Source organism: Sus scrofa, chromosome 15 (assembly GCF_000003025.6).
Source record: "Sus scrofa isolate TJ Tabasco breed Duroc chromosome 15, Sscrofa11.1, whole genome shotgun sequence".
NCBI lineage: Eukaryota > Metazoa > Chordata > Mammalia > Artiodactyla > Suidae > Sus > Sus scrofa.
This window is the reverse complement of record NC_010457.5, coordinates 104163024-104183816: the sequence shown is the minus strand read 5'-3', so window position 1 is coordinate 104183816 and position 20793 is coordinate 104163024. Positions and strand designations below refer to the sequence as shown.

The window sequence follows — 20793 nt, the reverse complement described above, 5'->3', positions numbered from 1 at the left end:
GCAGTTAGGACAGACTGTCCAACTTTCCAGGCATGCATAAAGGCAGAGAGAATTATGAATATTATAAAGAATAGTAATTTTCAAAACCAGACCTCTTGCATCCCCAGAGAGGCAAAAGGGAAGGAGGAACAGGAGTTAATAATTGCAAAGAAGGAGCTGTCACTTACCTTTTGATTGCAAATTAAGAGTACAGTTGCCCACGGCCAGGAGGGGATTCAGATCTGAATCTAGATGTCTGCTCACTATGTGGCCCCCTAAAGACTTTAAAAAATAATGGGTTATTTTCACCCCAGCTGTGTAATTATAAAAATATACGAATCAAGCAAGGCTTTGGAGAACAATTCTCTTCATCTGTTCCAAAAAACGTCATGCTTTCTGAGGGACAGTCATTCACGGGACACACACTAGATTTTACTGTCATCAAATACATACAGACATGTTCCTGATCTGGGCTCCAGCCAGAGTTCCCAAATGCTTCCAGAGAGCGTGGAATGTCTGGGTCTTCTCCTCTGGGAGCTTCCGGATCACCTTAGCCAGGATGTCCTTCACCTGAGCCAGGCTGAGGGCGGCACCTAAAGTCAGCCCTGAAATGAAATCATTTTTAAATAACGCAGTGTGTTCACTGCTGTCCTGGAAATATCCGTTAGATTTTAGACTACAGATGTGGGATCTTTATGCTGGACACCTACCCTGCTTACTGGTGGTCATGGTGGTGATGGACGTGGTGGTGGTGACAGTGGTGGGTGTGGTGGTGATAGTGATAATGGAGGTGTTAACTGTGATCGTCATGGTGGTGGTGGTGGTAGTGGTGGCGATAGTGGTGATGGAGGTAGGTGTTTAGTGTGATTGTCATGATGGTGGCGACAGTGGTGGTGATGGAGGTGGTGGTGGTGATGGTGGTGGTGATAGTGGTAATGGAGGTAGGTGTTTAGTGTGATGGTGGCGACAGTGGTGGTGATGGAGGTGCTGGTGGTGATGGTGGTGATGGAGGTGATAACTGTGAGCGTAAGGATGTTGGTCAAGGAGGTGACGGTGCGGGTGATCATGATAGAGGTGATGGAGGCTAAATTTTTTGAACACTTACCCTGTCAGGCACTATGCAGAATGCTTCCCAAAGTCTTCTTGAATTCTAAGAAAGCTTAGAAATATTAATAGCCCCATACAAACAGAGATTCAGTCAAGTAATGCGATTAAGCTCTTCCAGCTCATCATACATGACACAATCAAGAACTGGACTCCAGAGCCAGACTCCAAACCCACGTTTCATCAGTTTTCATCATTGTCATTAAATCATTTTCCTTTATTGAAATGGAAAAGCCCGTTTGTAAGCTGCTTAATACATAAACTTGCTTTGGTTCCTCCTGTGCTTCTGGAGGGCAAAGACTCTGCTCTTTATCTTTTACCAGCACTTGGCATGGGACCCTTCATTGATGAGTTGTTACATTTCCCTGCCCCGGCAGACTAAAAGTTCTTCAGTGAAAATCTGACTATGCAGGCAATTAGTATCTTGTATAATCATAGAAAATTCTTCCCTGAGCCTCCTCCAGAGTGTCATCACCTTATAAGAAGGAAATCTCTCTGTGTATTACAATCAGGAATAATTCTTTTTCTGCTTGTCAGCTGAACAAAGCAAATAAACTGATTAATGCATTTCAGCTAAGAAAAACAGGGAATTTAAGAACTCACCATTATCTGTATAGTTTACAATACTCATTTCTTCAATGCTGTCAGGAGATATTACAACTGGGTGAAAGATGCCTTTAAATTTCACGTCAGGCCCTAGAGGATAAGAAAAAAATATATACAGGCTAGGTTAAAGGGGAGCTAACTACCTTTTACGTTTTGAAATTGTGATTAGCACAGATGTCTTTAAACATATAAAAATGACATATCTTTCTACTGGTTCGTTCAGGGACAAATCACACACACAGAGAATGCATCAGCCTTAAAACCTGGCTGACACATCCAAGACCACTGATGGTGTCCTCAATATCCTCCTTGGGGAAACTCTCGGAAATGCCTCAAAGATTAGGCAGTTAAACTGGGTTTACAATGGACACAACAGAGAGACCCCATGACTGCAGGTTAAGAAAACTTATTATGCCCTTTGAAGACACCACTGAGAGAGGAAACAGCAATTTCAAATACAAGCCCCAAATTAGTCTCTACATGGAAAGACAGGACTGTCATGGTCCATGCTGTCATTGTCGCTGCTGCTCCTGCTATGTGATGGAGCAGCCAAATAAGGTTGTGAGAGGCAACTCTGCGCCCCGCTCCAGTTAAGGCAATAGGAATTCACTATATAATTAGTGCACGTTGTGAGAGGCTCTTGAGCAATGCTGGGGAAGTTAAGTGTAAATGATTTACAATGTTATTTCATACTGTTTTCCCAAGGAAAACATTATATGTGCACATATAATGAGGATGTTATATTCTCCCCAAAGCTGTCTTCCTCAGTTTCCTCACAAGAAGCCCCTGGCGTTCTACATACCCACAGAGGTGTTCCCCATGACAACAGGGGCCTGGGGATATTTGACTTTGGCTTCTAGAAGTTCCTTCAGGGTCACTGGGGAAATCCATGTCATCCTATCACCACCAAAAATCCTGGTCCTTTGTGGTTGTTTCTCAGCCATTGTCTATTAAAAAAGCAATAGAGATTCAAGATCATCTTGTGATAACATAGCTACCTGTTTCTGCTCTATTTTTTTTCTTTTTTCTTTTTTAGGGCTGCGCTTGAGGCATATGGAAGTTCCCAGGCTAGGATTCGAATTGGAACTGCAGCTGCCAGCCTATACCACAGCTTCAGCAATGCCAGATCCAAGCCGTGCCTGTGACCTACACCACAGCTCAAGGCAACGCCAGATCCTTAACCCACTGATCGAGGCCAGGGATCAAACCCGTATCCTCATGGATACTAGCTGGGTTCATAACTCGCTGAGCCACAACAGGAACTTCTCTGCTCTATTTTTTTATAAGAACAGAGAAAAGAAGTAGAGATCATGTTCAAAAATAAATACAAGTGACTTAAAAGTAGAGCTTTACCAGGAATTAGAATACAGGATAAAAACACAACAATATTGTGCTCCTTCTGGAGGCTATTCCAACCCATCTCCCTTTGGTGCTTTTCTATCTCAAAGGAATCTATTTCAATGTCTAAAAATACTTTAACATGTTTACTTTTATCAAAACATTTTATGGAAGAATAAAACGGCAAAATTGGAAGTATAAAACATGTCTAAATCTACACATGTTGTGATGTCACTTCGGTACATTTTTTAGAGATACTGTCTGCTGCTTTATTTAACCATCCCCTGGTGGTGACCATACATTCTCTCCCCCATCTCTTCTTCGGTTGCCATCCTCTTTGGACCTTGGGCTGAGAATGGCAGGTGGATATTACCTATTCACCAAACCGCTTTCAAGAAGATCCATAAGCAAATATCCTTCCTGATGTTTCACCATGAATCCTTCTATAATGAGCTCGACCTTGCCTTACTTACCACTAGCTCAGGAGGAAATATCAATTCCTGAGTTGGATCCAATGGCAGAAACTCCTCTTCTGAAAAGAGTTTGTGACTTGTCTTAAAAAGAGAAAGCAACAGAAGTTATTTTCATCAGGAAATTCTACCTACTGTACCTCCTTTGTGAATAAAGTCTGAAGAAGATAGACATGGCACAGACAGATAAAAAAAAAAAAAACAGGAGTTTCCGTGGTGGCTCAGTGGTTAACGAATCTGACTAGGAACCATGAGGTTGCGGGTTCAGTCCCTGCCCTTGCTCAGTGGGTTAACGATCCGGCGTTGCCGTGAGCTGTGGTGTAGGTCACAGACGCGGCTCGGATCCCGCGTTGCTGTGGCTCTGGTGTAGGCCGGTGGCTATAGCTTCAATTTGACCCCTAGCCTGGGAACCTCCATATGCCGCGGGAGTGGCCCAAGAAATAGCAAAAAGACCAAAAACAAAAAAAAAAACAAAAAAAACCCTGCTGGTCAGCCATGGTACCTGGGTGTTCAGCCAAGGGCTCTAACACAGACTGGGTCACTAGCAACTCAATCCAGATGCTGGTGGGCATCCACAGCCCTTAGCCCTGGCACATGCTCTTTGGAGCAGGGAAGCAGAGGAGGCAGCAGCACCAGACACAGCTGAGAACCAGAACCTCTCCCTCAATTGCCACTTGTATTGTCACTCCCTGCTCTTCCATTTCCCTGACATCTCCACTTGAAAAAAAGACTTAAGGTTTGAATCTGAGCAGCGTCACCAAAAAAAAAAAAAAAAAAAAAAAAAAGAAGACTTGAAGAAGGCTTTTTTTTTTGTTTGTTTTTGTTTTCTAGGGCTGCTCCCTCAGCATATGGAGGTTCCCAGGCTAGGGGTCCAATCAGAACTGTAGCTGCCGGCCTACACCAGAGCCACAGCAACTCGGGATCCGAGCCACATCTGTGACCCACACCACGGCTCACGGCAATGCCGGATCCTTAACCCACTGAGTGAGGCCAGGGATCGAACCCACAACCTCATGGTTCCTAGTTGGATTCCTTAACCACTGAGCCATGACGGGAACTCCAAGAAGGCTTTAAAAAAACAAACAAACAAACAAACAAAAAAAAAAACTAAGAAACATTAAGAGATCAATGTGTTTTCCTTCCTATGGATTGTTATTCTCGACTAACAGTAATGTCTGGAGAAAAGGATGAAGTTTTTAGGATAGATTTTTCTGTTTTTTGATTGAGATGGAATGAGAATGAGAGAGGGCATGTGTGGACACACCTCAAATGAGTCAACCTGAGCAGCCATTTATTCTTCCTAAAAGTAAGTTAGTTTCTACTCATGTCCTAAGAACACCTTATAAAAATTTACATTTCACTGACCTCATTTCCTTCCTCAAATTCTGGTAATCCATTTATTCCTTGATCCAAACAGCAAACCTCATTTTCTTTACCTTGACAGCAGCCAGAAGTCTAGCGAGTTGGAAAAAAAAAAAAAAAAAAAAAAACCACCTAGAATATATTGTTGATGCCACTGAAAAGTATTTTTTCAGCTTTACTGAGGCATAATTAACAAATAAAATTGTATATATTTAAAGTGTACCACATGACTATTTGAGGTATCTATATTTTGTTAAGTGATTACCATAGCCAGGCCAATGAACACATCCATCACTTCACATGGTTACCATTTGTGTTTATGTGTGTGTGTGTGTGCGTGTTGAGAACAATTAAGATCTACTCTCTTAGTCAGTACACAAGTACACAACACAGTATTAATAACTATAGTCACTATGCTATAAAGACCTTATAACAAAGCCTGGCAAATAGCAATAAATATTAACAATGACTCACTGTTAACATTAATACTGTTTAACATTTTATGAAAAATAAATACTAACAAGTATTATTATCATCATCACTCTTTTCTTACTTATGATGTACTGCTTTCACAATTTAATTTCCACAAGGCCATCTCATGTCCCTCATTCCAAGGCTGTTCATCTATTCACTCAACCAACACTGATTGAGCGCCTACTTAATTGGTGCTCAGTGACCAGCCCTGGTGATGCACAACCTCTACTGTCAGGGAGATCACCTTCTGATGAAGAGATGGAAGAGCACATGGGCTATTACATCACCATGTGTCCAATGCTGATAGGAGCATGTTCAGAGGAGCACCATGGCAGGGTACCAGTGACAGACAAATGGGGCAGGAAAGACCCCTTGGAACAATGACCTACACCAATGGCAAAGTGCTCAGATGCTCATTACATGGCTACCATGGCAAGCTCAGAGAATGAGTGTAGGTGCCCTGTCCAAGATCAAATAACAAACAGCAATTACAGACCTTGCAATAAGAAGTAGCTCTGTATAGTAATAATGGGCTATTCTCCTAATCACACCTGTCAACCCCTACTGTTTAGTTTCATTAGAGAAAAAATATTCTCAATAATGTATTCCTATCTACTCACTTTACAGAAAGTCTTGCATGCATCAATTATGGGCCTGTATCCAGTGCAACGGCACAGGTTACCTGAAGGGGAAAAACCGAGCTCCGTTAATTAAGAAACCTAGAGAGAGGCACAGTCCAGCAAATGCATGGTGGAAATAAGGACCCCCATCTAAGACAGAAGCACTGCTTGATATTTCAGTTCACCAGATCTACAAAGTCAGATTTTTTTGTCAGCAATGTGGGATATTTGGTGGATAGTCTTGAGCTAGAGTCTAACAACTCAGCTATTAGTACTTTCTATCTGCAAACAGTTATAATATCCTCTGCTTGTGATATGTGTTCAGAACACAATGAATCATACCCAAAGTCTTGGTCTACAGGCACATTTCAAAACTCAGTTTCACAATCTAAATGCCCATCAACAGATGATTGTATTAAGAAGATATTATACACACACACACACACACACACACACACACATATATATATATGGATTATAAAAAGAATGAAATACTGCCATTTGCAGCAATGAGGGTGGACCTAGAGAATATTTTTCACAGAACTAAAACAAAATATTTTAAAGTTTGTTTGGAAGCGAAAAAATACCCAGAATAGCCAAAGCCATCCTGAGAAAGAAAAATGTAGCTGGAGGAATCAGGCTCTCTGACTTCAGACTATACTGCAAAGCTACTGTCATCAAAACCATAGGGTACTGGCACAAAGACAGAAATATAGACCACTGAAACAGGATAGAAAGGATAGAATTAAACCCACACACCTACAGCCTACTAATCTATGACAAAGGACCAAAAACATACAATGGATAAAAGGCAGCCTCTTCAATAAGTGGTGCTGGGAAAACTGGATAGCCACATGTAAGAGAATGAAATTAGAACACTTCCTAACACCATACACAAAAATAAACTCAAAATGGATTAAAGACCTAAATATAAGACCAGATACTATAAAACTCTGAGGAAAACATAGGCCAAACACTCTCCGGCATAAATGACAGCAACATCTTCTCAGATCTACCTCCTAGATTAATGACCATAAAAACAAAAATAAACAAATGGGACTTAATTAAAATTAAAAGTTTCTTTTCTGAGGAGATGTTCATTTGTGCTGGATGAACTTGGAGAAAAGACTTGTGGCTGCCTGATGGGAGGGGGAGGGAGTGGGAGGGATTGGGAGCTTGGGCTTATCAGACACAACTTAGAATAGATTTACAAGGAGATCCTGCTGAGTAGCATTGAGAACTTTGTCTAGATACTCATGTTGCAACAGAACAAAAGGTGGGGGAAAAATGTAATTGTAATGTATACATGTAAGGATAACTTGATACCCTTGCTGTACAGTGGGAAAATAAAAAAAAAAATTAAAAGTTTCTGCACAGCAATGGAAACCCTAAACAAACTGAAAAGACAACCCACATAATGGGAGAAAATATTTGCAAATGAAGCGACTGACAAGGGATTAATCTCCAAAATTTATAAACACGTTCTGTAGCTCAATACCAAAAAAACGAAAAACCCCATCAAAAAATGGGCATAAGATCTAAACAGACAATTCTCCAGAGAAGACATACAGATGGCCAAAAAACCACATGAAAAGATATTCAACATCGTTCATTATTAGAAAAATACAAATCAAAACCAATATGAGGTACCACCATACACTGGCCAGAATGGCCATCATCAAAAAGTCTACAAACAATAAGTGCTGGAGAAGGTGTGGAGAAAAAGGGAACCCTATTACACAATTGGTGGGAATGTAAATTGGTGCAACCACTGTGGAAAGCAGTATGGAGATTCCTCAGAAAACTAAAAATAGAATTACTATTTGATCCAGCAATCCCACTCCTGGGCATCTATCCTGAGAACACCATGACTCAAAAAGACACATGTACTCAAATGTTCACTGCAGCACTATATACAAAAGCCAAGACATGTTCATCGACAGAGGAGTGGATAAAGAAGATATAATATTCCATTGGTACATATACACAATGGACCTAGAAATTATCATGCTAAGTGAAGTCAGTCAGACAGTGAGATACCAATTATCAAATGCTATCACTTACATGTGGAATCTAAAAAAAGGACACAATGAACTTGTTTGCAGAACAGATACTGACTCATAGACTTTGAAAAACTTATGGTTTCCAAATGAGACAGGTTGGGGGATGGGGGGATGCATTGAGGGTTTGGGATGGAAATTCTCTAAAATTGGGTTGTGATGATTGTTGTACACCTATAAATGTAATAAAATTCATTGAGTAATTAAAAAAATTAATTACTAAACAGAACATCAAAACAATGATCAAACAACAAACTCAGCTTCACCATCTAAATGCCCATCAACAAATGATTGTATTAAGAAGATATGATATGTATATATATATATAAATGGATTATTAAAAGAATGAAATACTGCCATTTGAAGCAAAGAGGATGGAACTACAGAATATCATGCTTAGTGACATGAGTTGGACAAAGGCAAATATCAGATGATATCACTTATATGTTCAATCTAAAAAATAATACAAAGGAACATACATACAAAACAGAGACACACTCATGGACACAGAAAACAAACTTGCAGGTACCATAGAGGAGAATTAAGCAGAAGGGACAAATTAGGAGAGGGACATTAACAGATACATATTATATATATTGCAGATATATAAAATAGATAAGCAATAAGGATTTACTGTATAACATAGGGAATTTTACCCATTATTTTGTAATAACCTATGATGGAATATAATCTGCAAAAATACTTAATCGCTATGCTATACCTGAAACGAACATAATATTGTAAATCACCTATACTTCAATAAAAAAGCTGACTTTCAATATGCAGTAAAAGACCATATAAATAAAGCTAAATTTTGGTATTACAAAAAAAGACCTAAACTTCAGTTGATAGTAAGGTCAAAGGTATTATATAGCAGCAAAGGTAATGTGTAAACTTTGGAAGCAATTGGGCAAAAAATCTATTTACAATAAGTCATCAGGCCAGTGTTTCTCCATCATGGTCCATATCCTACATTCGCCTCCAATTCCCAAATCTGGCATCTTTTTATAAATACAAAGCCACTGAAGCAAGATCTCTGGCGTTAGATCCCAGGAAACCTCATTCTCTATAAACTCACCATGTAAGTCTTAAGCACCCTAAAATTTGAGTACTCCTTGTCACTTGTTCACATCATAAACAGCTACAAGATCAAATGCATAAGACTTCAGAGAAATCAGGCAGAAGACAATTTATGTCTTATGCATCTTCCCTTTCTATTTCTGTTTAGTCCTGTCTTCTCTCTAACACTTTAGCAGGGGAATTGAACACATGAGCTTTAGGCTGATATTCTTCAGCAGAGAAAAAAGGTTCCTGGGAGACAGGAGCCAAAGACAAGTAGAGCCATGGAGAGTTTCACCAGAAGGAGAACTTGGGAGGCTCTTATTCTTTAGAAGTGTTTGGAATCTTGTTAATGAAGACCTCCTCCAACACCCTCCACATACACGGAGCTCCTGAACTTGATAAACCAGCTCCAGGTAAAGGCAGTTCTTTGAAATAAGCATCACCAGGAGGTGTCAGTCTCTTGGATTGTATCTTGTATTCATCAAGAGCCCCCTGATATTTAGTGTGGCCCAGACGACACCCATCCAATAGGAGAGAGCAGCATATGGAGACAACTAGACTCTTTCGCAAGGTAAATGGATACACTGGCTTTGTAATTATTATTGAAATAAGCAAACAATAAAAAATGGGAGGAGACTCTCATAGACTAAGAGAGACAAGAAATAGGTGAGCCAAGAGCAATATGTGGCCCTTGTTTGAATCCTTATATGAACAAACTAACTCCCCTACTTATTGGCGGTATAGCTTTGGATAAATTACTCTCTCTAAACCTCTGCTTCTCCCTTTATGAGATGGGAATAATAATAATAATGCCTATCTTGTAAAGGTATTATAAAGAGTAAATGAGGTAACATTTATATAGCATTTAATGCGGTGTGTGGCACATGCTGAGTGTGTAATATTAGCTATCATCACCACCACCATCATCATTTAAAAATAAAAGCACACACACATAGAACCTACCACCAAGGGCTTCAGTTAATTGACTGAGGGTGGGCTCGGGGTGGTTCCTGAGCAGCGTGTAGATGGACATCACCATCCCAGGGGTGCAGAAGCCACACTGCGTGCCGTGACACTTGGCAATCCTCTCCTGGGAGCACAGAAATGTTAAAATGCAGAATCTTGGGCTTGACCTCAGACCTACTGAATCAGAACAAGATCGCTGCAAGATTTGTATTCACGTTAAAGTTGGAGAAGGCAGTTTCTGCCATGGCATAGTGGATTAAGGATCTGGCATCTGCAGCTATGGCCAGCCTGGGAACTTCCGTATTCCCCAAATACAGATGAAAAAAAAAAAAGTTGGAGAAGAGTTCCCAGAAAATCCTTCTCATCCTCGGCATCTCCCTTTCTTGGGCTGGGGCGGCTACGATTACTGGTCCTCACCTGCGTTTGCGCTTCATTGAAAGTTCTCAGCCTTAAGAATCACTAGAGGAGCTTTCCAATTTCCAAGGTCCAAGGAGCAACCCAGACCAACCGACTGAGATCTCTGAGGGTGGGGCAAGACATCTACTTTTTTAAGATTCCCAGGGGTTTCGGTTTGTAGTCCAGCATGGGAATCTCTGAGATAAAGGTTCCTCCCTGAAATCCTTCAAAGAAATGAACTGAATTATATTCAAATTGAGGAAGGGAGTTCCCATTGTGGCGCAGTGGTTAACGAATCCGACTAGGAACCATGAGGTTGCGGGTTCGATCCCTGCCCTTGCTCAGTGGGTTAACGATCTGGCGTTGCCGTGAGCTGTGGTGTAGGTCACAGACGCGGCTTGGATCCTGCGTTGCTGTGGCTCTGGCGTAGGCTGGTGGCTACAGCTCCGATTCGACCCCTAGCCTGGGAACCTCCATATGCCGCGGGAGCGGCCCAGGAAATAGCAAAAAGACAAAAAAAAAAAAAAAAAAAAAAACCCCAACAAATTGAGGAAGGAAAAAAAAACAAAAAACTTCAAATATTTTCCAAGTGCCTTTGTCTGCCTACTATTGCCCTAACACTTTGCCCTAACACTTTGGCACACAGGAATTTGCTTACAAAGTGCCATCATTTATCCAAAAAACAATCAAGGAAACACTGCTTTGATTTCTCTAAATCTCCAGCCCTCTCCCTGACTCCCACTCTGTTATCTTTGGAATCTAAGTTGAAACGTGATAAAAACAAGTAACAACAGCATTTTTCTGGGCAATGTATAAATAATGGAAAGATTCAGAAGTTGGAGGTATCCTTTCACTTGAGGGAAAGTTCTAGCAAGGTGCCTCTTAGGAGAAAAGCCTCAAAATTCACTGACAATTCCTGTTATATACCTTCCAAAGAAGCCCTAAATTCAATAAATCTTCTTGGTAGCAAGTGCTTTTTGTTTGTTTGTTTTGTTATTTTTTTTTTTGCTTTTTAGGGCATCAAATGGAGGTTCCCAGGCTAGGGGTCAAATTGGAGCCATAGCTGCCGGCCTATATCACAGCCACAACAACGCCAGATCCAAGCCTTGTCTGCAACCTACACCACAGCTCACGGCAACACTGGATCCTTAACCCACTGAGAGAGGCCAGGGATTGAACCCAAAACCTCATGGTTCCTAGTTGGATTCGTTGACACTGCACCATGATGGGAACTCCCAGAGGGTTGTTTTTTTTTTTTTTTAGCTTCAAAATCATGTTTTTCCCCTCTCCATAGGAAAAAACCCAACAAGACTACATTCCCCAGTGCACATGGCTCTTGTTTCTTTATAAGTCTGGAAGATGTAAAATGGACAGGCCCCATCTAATTAGAATACAGAAGACAAAGCCAGTGATGCCAGGGTTTTCTTTAACAAGAGCAAGTCCTCTAATCTTTAAAAAGTATTTTTCCAAGAAGTCAGTCACGCCCACAAGCCCCAGGTTTCACTCCTGGCCCCTAGGTTGGTGTCAGCTGTTGGCTGTGACCAAGCAGCAGGGTGGCCTGCTCTACAGGATTAATTTCAGGGATTCGCCATGTCATTAATGGTTTTCAAACCACAGAAACCCTATGAAGAAGAGGCACATGCTCACCTGAACAGGATGAATCCTGGTCCTGGTGCTTCCTATGCCTTCTACTGTGGTGACAGCAGCACCATACAGGGAACAGATGGGAATCAGACAGGCGTTAGCCGGATAATGTCTCCGGAACAAAAAAAGAGAAGCACAAATGACATTGCATTCACTGGGAAAGGGGACCAGGCATTCACCGAGCACCTGCAACATGGCAGGTTTGGTATAATGTCCCAGGTTTTGCACATACAGTTTGTCCTTAGCCCATGGCCATTTCGTAGAAGACTCTGAGGGTCAGAGTGATTAGCTCAGGATCAGAGCTGGAGTGTCAGAGGGGATGCATATTATGCCTTCTAAATCTAATTCCAGAACAGTTTTCACTGACGTTGCTTTTTTTCTTTTGAATGACGGCTGGCATTCTCCACTCTGGTCACATGTAAAAAGCACCTAGGGCAAATTCTATCTTCGAAGAAGATGCTGGGTTAGGGGTTGGTCGGGCGATAAAGTTAATCTGATATTGTGCCTCAGAAGAAATAGGGTGTGGGACACACCGCTAGGAAATGTGTAACTCAAAGTGCCTCCTAAAACGTTCACCAAACAAAACTACAGACAGCTAATAAATACATGAAACAAATGTTCAACCTCAAAACCAATCAAACAATTTTCAAATTAAGCAATGAGAAACCATTTTTTATTAAGGAAAATGACAAAGATTTAAAAAATTCTAATGTGTATTCTTAGCAAAGGTTTGGGAAAAAGCAATTCATAAACTGCTGATAAGAATGTAAACTGATAGAGTTCTTCTGAGAGACAGTTTGCTGGAAGGTATAAAAACTTAAAAGATGCACTCATTCTTTTACTCTGCAACGCTCCCTCTATGGATCTATCATAAACAGTCACAAACACACACACACACGAGTGCTCACTGAGGCATTGGTTATAATAATAAAAAGTGAAAAATATTTTTTTTTTTTTTTTTTTTTTTGCTTTTTAGGGCTGCACCCACAGCATATGGATGTCCCCAGGCTAGGTAGGGGTCAAACTGGAGCTACAGCTGCTGGCCTACGCCACAGCCACAACAACGCCAGATCCGAGCAGCATCTGCGACCTACACTACAACTCACAGCAATGCCAGATCCTTAACCCACTGAGCGAGGCCAGGGATGGAACCCACAACCTCATGGTTCCTAGTCAGATTTGTTTCTGCTGGGCCACAACGCAAACTCTGATGAAAAATAGTCTAAGTGATTCCTATTTGGTGATGGGTTTTGGTACACCTGAACAAGGGACCATATAGAGCCATTAAAATTATATGTATTATTTTGAAAAGATATTCATCAGAAGTTCAGCAAAAAATAGAGGTTTCTAAACTGATAAATGCAGTATGCTTCTATAAGTATACACACGGAAGGAAATTATTCGTTTATAATCACGTGTAAATATTTATTGAGTGCTTACTATGTGTCTGGCAGAGTTCTAGGCACTAGGATTCATTGGTGAATAAGACAGATAAAATCCCTGCCCTCGTCCTGTCGTGGCTGAGTGGTTAACGAATCCGACTAGGAACCATGAGGTTTCGGGTTCGATCCCTGGCCTTGCTCAGTGGGTTAAGGATCCAGCAGCGTTGCCATGAGCTGTGGGGTAGGTCGCAGACACAGCTTGGATCCCGTGTTGCTGTGGCTGTTGCGTAGGCTGGTGGCTATAGCTCCGATTCGACCCCTGGCCTGGGAACTTCCATATGCCTCGGGATCGGCTCTAGAAAAGGCAAAAAGACAAAAAAAAAAAAAAAAATCCCTGCCCTTGTAGAGGGTACATTCTAGATGAAGGAAGACAGACAATACATATGTACATGGACAATGCTTGCATTTTACACACACACACACACACACACACACACACAGATGGTGAGAAGTGCTATGAATACATGAATATAGGCTAAGGGACTAGGGAGCTGCAGAGGTGAGATGAGGCATTGCTATGGAGGCAGTGATCAGGGAGTGCAGAGAATGGAACATTTCTGCTGGAAGCTGAATGATGTGAAGCCCATCACTGTATTCCCTGGTGTCTACCACAGTTCCTCTCGCACAATCGGAGCTCCATGCATATTTACGAAAGGAAGGAATAAAACAGTCAAAGCTACAAAAATTCAACCATATCTGGACCTTGCAGCAAGGTACCTTATCCTCTTGGTAATGGGGTTATATCGTGATATCATCACCGTGCAGGCACCACAGCCTCCCCCTCCACAGCCATATTTAGTTCCTGTGAGTCGGACTGGAAAAAGCAGCGTTAAGGATAATGCGTTTTCCATAATTCTCTTTGTAAAACAGCTCTGAGACAACACCATCAAAGATTCTTCATGTGTAGTTAAGTTTGATATGTATTTGCCAAATAATGTATGTTTATCTCAGCTGGTATTATTTATAATCTTGTACATTTGTTCAAAAATTTTTATTTGTTTATTAATTTCCTGGCCACACCACAGGCATGCGGAAGTTCCCGAGATTGAACCTGCACCACAGCAGTGACCTGAGCCACTGCAGTGACAATGCGAGATCCTTAATCTGCTGAGCCATATGGAAACTCCTATGATCTTGAATTCTTGTGTTATATCTAGTCCCCCCCCCCCGCTTTTTTTTAAAATGAGACCTCAGGTTGCCAAAAAGAGGGCCAAACTTAAAAGGAAGAGTCTATACACATAAGGCCTTGAGTATTTGGATGTGTGAGTACACTGCATGTCTGTTCTTATCCTCATCTCTGTCTTTGGTGACATACAAAGCAAAATGTCAAAATGGTAAATAATTCTTAGAGTATTTGTGTCTTATCCTCCATGTTTGCTATATTTCTCTGCTTCTCAGTGGCAGAAGCTGCTAGTTCTTTCCTGATATTTTTTTCTCTCATTCTTCCTTGGTAAAAGAAACCCCAATTTTTTTAGCTACACACATGGTTGCCCAGAATTAAAAAAAATACATTTTCCCAGCCTCCTCTGAAGCTGGGTGGGGTCATTTACTAACAATGTTGGCCAAGGGGATGGAGCATAAATATTGCGTATGGCTTCCAGGAGGAAAATGTCCTCGAAGAGAAAGGGGTGCCTCCCCCATATCCCTTACTTCTACCTCCTTGCCTACATCACATCCATTCAGATGTGATGGCTGGACCTCGGTGAGTCGTCGCTGACTTGAAGAGAAAGCTTCCTGCTCAGAAAGGTGAAGCAGTAAGATATAAGGAGCTTGTCCCTGATGATACTGTGACACTGCTTTGCTAGCCTGGATCTACCTACCTTTGGGATTCCTTTATCTGAGCACAACAGCCAAGAGAAGGTGCCTCAGAGACTTTCTTCAACATAGAGGGTAAGTGACCAAGAGACCAGATGCTGCCCTTTGGTGTTTATCGCCCCAGATTTCACCAAGGCTGCTTCCCACCAATGGCTCAGCGCTATGGAAGGATATGGGATCCTTGTCAACCATCCTCGGTGGCTTTGATGAATGAGACTCAGACTGCACAGCAGACGGAGACCTTCCACCTGGCCCCCTCTCCCTTTCTTCCTTACAGTCTGATAGCTCCCTAAGCCTTTCCTGGTTACCTCCCTATTTTATGCAGGCATTTTTCCTAATAAAACCCCTGCATATTTAATTTTTTTTTTTTTTGCTTCTGCTTCCCAGAGAGCCTGAAATAACACAATGAAAAAGTGAAAAAAAAAAAAAAACAAACTTCTATCTTGTTTACTACTATTTACTGACACTCACAAGTAAACCAAATTTTAAATATTACATTGGTCCCATGAATAACCAGGAAATTAGTATTCATTGCTTTTATGTCCTAAGATCTTGAATGACTTCCAGAAGATGGCTATTGATATTTTTTTGAGTTGTGTGCTCTTTGAGGAAATTTAACTATCTCCAAGGGAAAAAATGTACAAATTCCCACTGTCACACAGTTTTGCATATAATGTAGTGGGGTCCACAGGCCTCTGGAAACGCACTGGAGTTTGTGCACAGCAGGATAAGAATCTATTCCTTAGATGATTTTTATTTAGAAAGTTTTCCCAAAGTAACTTTTTCAGATTTAATTTACCTACTGTTCTTTCACTTTCATTTCAGGAGATTTCAGTGCTCTCTTTTCTAGTAGGCATGATGATTAGACTCTGAAGATAGAATATCAACATTGTGACTCTTAAATATATATATATTTTTAAGGCCACACCTGTGGCATATGGAAGTTCCCAGGCTAGTAGTTGAATCAGAGCTGCAGCTGCTGACCTATGCCACAGCCACAGCAACACTGGATCCAAGCCACATCTGTGACCTACAGAGGAGCCTGCAGCAGCAATGGATCCTTGACCCACTGAGTGAGACCAGGGATTGAACCTGCATCCTCAAGGACACCATGTTGGGTTCTTAACCCAATGGGCCACAACAGGAACTCCATGACTCTTAATTCTAAGGGATGCTTAATTAAGCCATTTAAGCATCCATTGCTTTAATTCCCATTGCTAGCTTCTCTGTTTTATGCAATATATTTTAGTGACAAAAGGGAAATTAGAAAGAACTTGGCTCTCTGATAGGTACAAATGTGCACTGCCTACAAAACTCAGAGGCAGGACTTTCTCAAAGATGAACTTATGATACTATGAACTTTGATAAAATCATAGCAGGGAATATGACTGCGTGTGGCTCTAAAAAGATATGCGAAATATCACTTGATGAAGATATCAGGGTTATACCAATATACATATATACACACATACAAACTCAAAGCAGAAAAAAGGATACGCTTCTTCCTCAAATATGGTAACAGCATTGTTTCAGGATTGACATTTTTTTCTATCACCTGTGCCAAAAGAAAATAAGAGTTTAACACAAAAATTGAGAGAGTTAGTATAATATTTACACTGGTGGGCTGATGCTAAAGTCATGAAAATGCAGGTTAACTCTTCTACTCATATTTTCAACTGGATGAAACACTGGTGATATACATGTGTGATACACAAATCACCTCTCTTTTAAGTGTAAAGTGCAAATCTTGAGGCCCACCATTGCTTTGCCACTGTCTTTGGTCCTGAATCTTCACTGCTCTCTAAGGCAAAGGTTGTTTCCACTAACGGGAACACTAGTGACTCCTGTCCAACCTCACCAAGAAAGTCTGAAACAAATGAGGGAAAAGGTATTGGTAGAACTGAATATGCAGAAAGGGGGTGGGGGGATAGAGAGAGAGAGGTGTGGGGAAATCTTTTAGAGTAGAATAGCCTCTGAATACTGTAAACCAGCTACAATGAAAAAAAAATAAAAATCATTATATTAAAAAAAAGAAAAAAGAAAAGAAAATCATGGAGTTGGAGAATAGACTTGTGGTTGCCAAGGGGGAGGGGGAGGGAGTGGGATGGATTGGGAACTTGGGGTTAATAGATGCAGACTATTGCCTTTGGAATGGATTAGCAATGAGATCCTGCTGTATAGCACTGGGAACTATGTCTGGTCACTTATGATGGAGCATGATAATGTGAGAAAAAAGAATCTGTACATGTATGTGTGACTGGGTCACCTTGCTGTATAGTAGAAAATTGACAGAACACTGTAATCCAGCTATAATGAAAAAAATAAAAATTGTTATAAAAAAAGAGTAGCCTCTGAGAATAGGTTTTTTTTTTAAAGACTTGTTTATTATGTTTAAAGAATTACTGTTTCCAGAAAGATCACAACCAACCAAGGTTCCCAAATCAAAGAAACAAAGGGAAAGAAAAAAATGTGTATGCCAGTACTACAGAGATGTGCAAGAAAGGACATACTTAAGAAGCAAGTTTATGCGGGCAGCCTAGCTCTATGGCAGTGAGAAGAGCAGCACCCAGTGGATGGCGTAATTGATATGCCGCGATGGGTTACGGTTTCCAAAGTGACAATGTTTTCTCTTTTTCGATTACAAATTTGGGTTCTTTTAGATTCACAAATAGAAGCATGATTTGCTTCAAGATTTTGGCACTGCAGTTCATCTTTCACCATGTTCTAATTTTCCCTTCTGAAAAGTGGGTGAGGAGGGGACATGTGCTCATTCTATAGATGCCTCGTCGCCCTCAATTCTAAGTGGCCTTAGGCGGGACAAAGTGAGGCATGTGCCAATTACCAAGGTCAGATCCGTGCCCTGGAGGAATCTGTAATATAATAAGAGGGAAATGATTGTATGTGTGTGCACTCACATGCACATGTGCTCATGCAAGAAAACTGTGGAGCGCCCCCAGGCATTGCCAACTTAATTGGCACTCAAATAGGACTCCGTATTTTATGTCCCAGACTTACTTCTTCCCTTTTTTCCCCCTAACTTGTTTAATAGCCTCACCATCTGCTAGGTCACCTAAGCGTAAAAACTCAAGCTATTTTCAATGTTTTCCCTTCCTTCAATCCACCACAATCAGTGTCACCAAGTCCTGCCATTTACACTTCCAAAACGATTCCCTGAAAATCCTGTACTTCTACTGTCACTACCTGAAATTCACCCTTAATCACCTCCGGCCTGAACAATGATAACAGCCGCCTAACAAGTCTCCTGCCCCCTTGCACGGCAGAGGCAATGCCACCCTCGATAGCACTACTGAAGTGACCTCTCTAAAATCCAAGTCTGATCATCTCGGGTATCTGCCTAAATCCAACACTGGTTCCTGCCTGCCAAACTGCAGTGCTGGGAGTTCCTGAATCACTCAGGGTGCTTGTTAAAATGAAACCCTTATCAAATTAGCATTTTTGGGAGAGGAAGCCAGAAAATATGTGTCTTTAATGAGGACACTGCGTGGTCACAGGTGAGCTTATATTCTAGAACTCTAAAATACAATAAGAAAGGCAGAATTCTTGGCATAGCCTATAAGACCTCTTTGATAAGCTTTCTATCATCTGCCATTTAGCCCATGTCTCTTGAACTCTGGTCACAAGGGAGAACTGGCCAGTCTCAGCAGTGCAGGGACTTTTACCCTTCACTGTATTTGCTTATAGGACTCCTTCTGTCCTCAAAGTCCTCCTTCTCTTCTTCACTTGGCAGAATTCCGTATGCCATTCAAGGCCCCGCTCAAAGGTTCCCTGCTGTCGGGGTACTGCCATCTAATATGCACTTCCCACACTCTGCTCCAAGTAGCTGGCCTCCTCTGAGCTCCCACAGCCAACGTCCACACATCTTTCACAGAGCCTTTTACTCCGCAGCATTTCTATTTGTATAAGCCTTTAGTTTTTCTTTTGTGGCCATCCCCATGGTTTGTGGAAGTGTCCAGGCCAGGGATTGAGCCTGCACCCCAGCAGTGACCCAAGCCACTGCAGTGACAACACAGATCCTTTACTGTTGAGCCACCAGGGAATTCCTGTATAAGCCTTCCTTGAGTCCAAGCGAAACGACCTTCCATTATTCTTTAGATCAAAACACTGAGCGAAGTGCTGGGGATAAACCATACAGACATAATAAATGGCAATTTGAATGAATAACTTGCTATGTATCATTTGTTATGAGAACACTAAGGAGGGAGAGATGATATCTCCCCAACTTGGACTTAGCAACAGAAGAAAGAAAAACAGAGCAGTGCCAATAATTTCTGCAAAGTCTGTTGGTTGTCCATTCCAGCACGCTTTCTCTCTTTCTTTCTTCCTACTGCCTGTAATAAAGATGAAATGGCTAGAATGCCAGCAGCTATTTTAGACCATAAGGCAACACATTAATGGCAACAGAGGAAAAAGAGAGAAGGAACTTGGGTCTCAGATGATACTATGCAGCTTCTGGACCAGCCCTGCAATGTCTCTTCCCAGATATCCTTTATGTAAAAGTAAAAACAAACAAACAAAAAAGTTCAGGATCTTTTCTGAACTACTTAGTTTTGAGTTTGTGCCATTTGCAGCTGAAACGAATCCAAATTCATACATATGATAGTGAATCCACAGAAGCCCCATTTTAATGGACAGACAGAAACTGGGTAATGAAAAAGAGCATTTTAGGCTTGAGAGATATTTGTATATTTTGGGAAGGAATTAATGGAGAAGCAGGCCTTGCTGGTTTGGGTATTTGTTCCAGGAAATGTCTCAAGAATCTGGCTCAAAGTGCCATCAGCTAGAAATGTGTTTATTTTTCCTGATCTGGTGGATGGCACTTTTGGAGGAGGGAAGTGGGGGCAAGGACCCAGCATGCACAGCAGCCTGGCAGGTCTTAGAAAGAAACAGAGAGGTCAGGACTCAGAAGGTGGCTGGGGGGATGGGAGGCAGGGTGGGGGAGGGGTTGAGGAACAGAGCTATTCTCACTGATGGCTGGCAGGGATGATTCCAGCTCTCAGCTCAGGGTCACGGCTTGCTCCCATCTCAGGAAAGCCTTGGGTGTTGCAAGCGCAGAGTGTGTCCTTCTGGATCTCCGCTAGCCCTTGGGGAGGTATCAAGTTCATAGTACATGAGGTTCAGATATTGCTTTTCTTTGCACAGGGGGCCTTGCCAGACACAAGACAGAGGCAGAAAGAAAAAAGGGAAAGATTAGGAGGAGAGAGGGCTGAACGCATGGAAAAAGGGGATACGCTGGGAGGAAGAAGATGGGAGAAAGAGGTAGGTACTGGGGGGGCCTGGTAAGGAGAGAATACCCCCAGCAGCCTTTGAACAGAGAAAGGGGCCTGAGGGGACAACTAGTGAGGGGGCTTCTGCCTGAGCTTTAGGTTGTTTTGAAATTCTTTACAATTGTTGGTTCTTCCTGCCTAAGCCACCTCTCTGCCTCCAGTTTTCTCTG

General features: G+C 41.6%; 1 protein-coding gene across 1 annotated transcript in view; it reads right to left on the bottom strand.

The window, feature by feature from the left end:
• AOX1 (aldehyde oxidase 1) overlaps window positions 1–20793 on the bottom strand; it is a 76786-nt gene that overhangs the window by 50717 nt on the left and 5276 nt on the right. The window contains 11 exon segments of the mRNA NM_001308473.1: window positions 168–261; window positions 433–584; window positions 1687–1779; window positions 2492–2636; window positions 3501–3581; window positions 4863–4952; window positions 5954–6015; window positions 10039–10165; window positions 12085–12193; window positions 14241–14337; window positions 16836–16893. Coding sequence (NP_001295402.1) covers window positions 168–261; window positions 433–584; window positions 1687–1779; window positions 2492–2636; window positions 3501–3581; window positions 4863–4952; window positions 5954–6015; window positions 10039–10165; window positions 12085–12193; window positions 14241–14337; window positions 16836–16893 — 1108 coding nt within the window.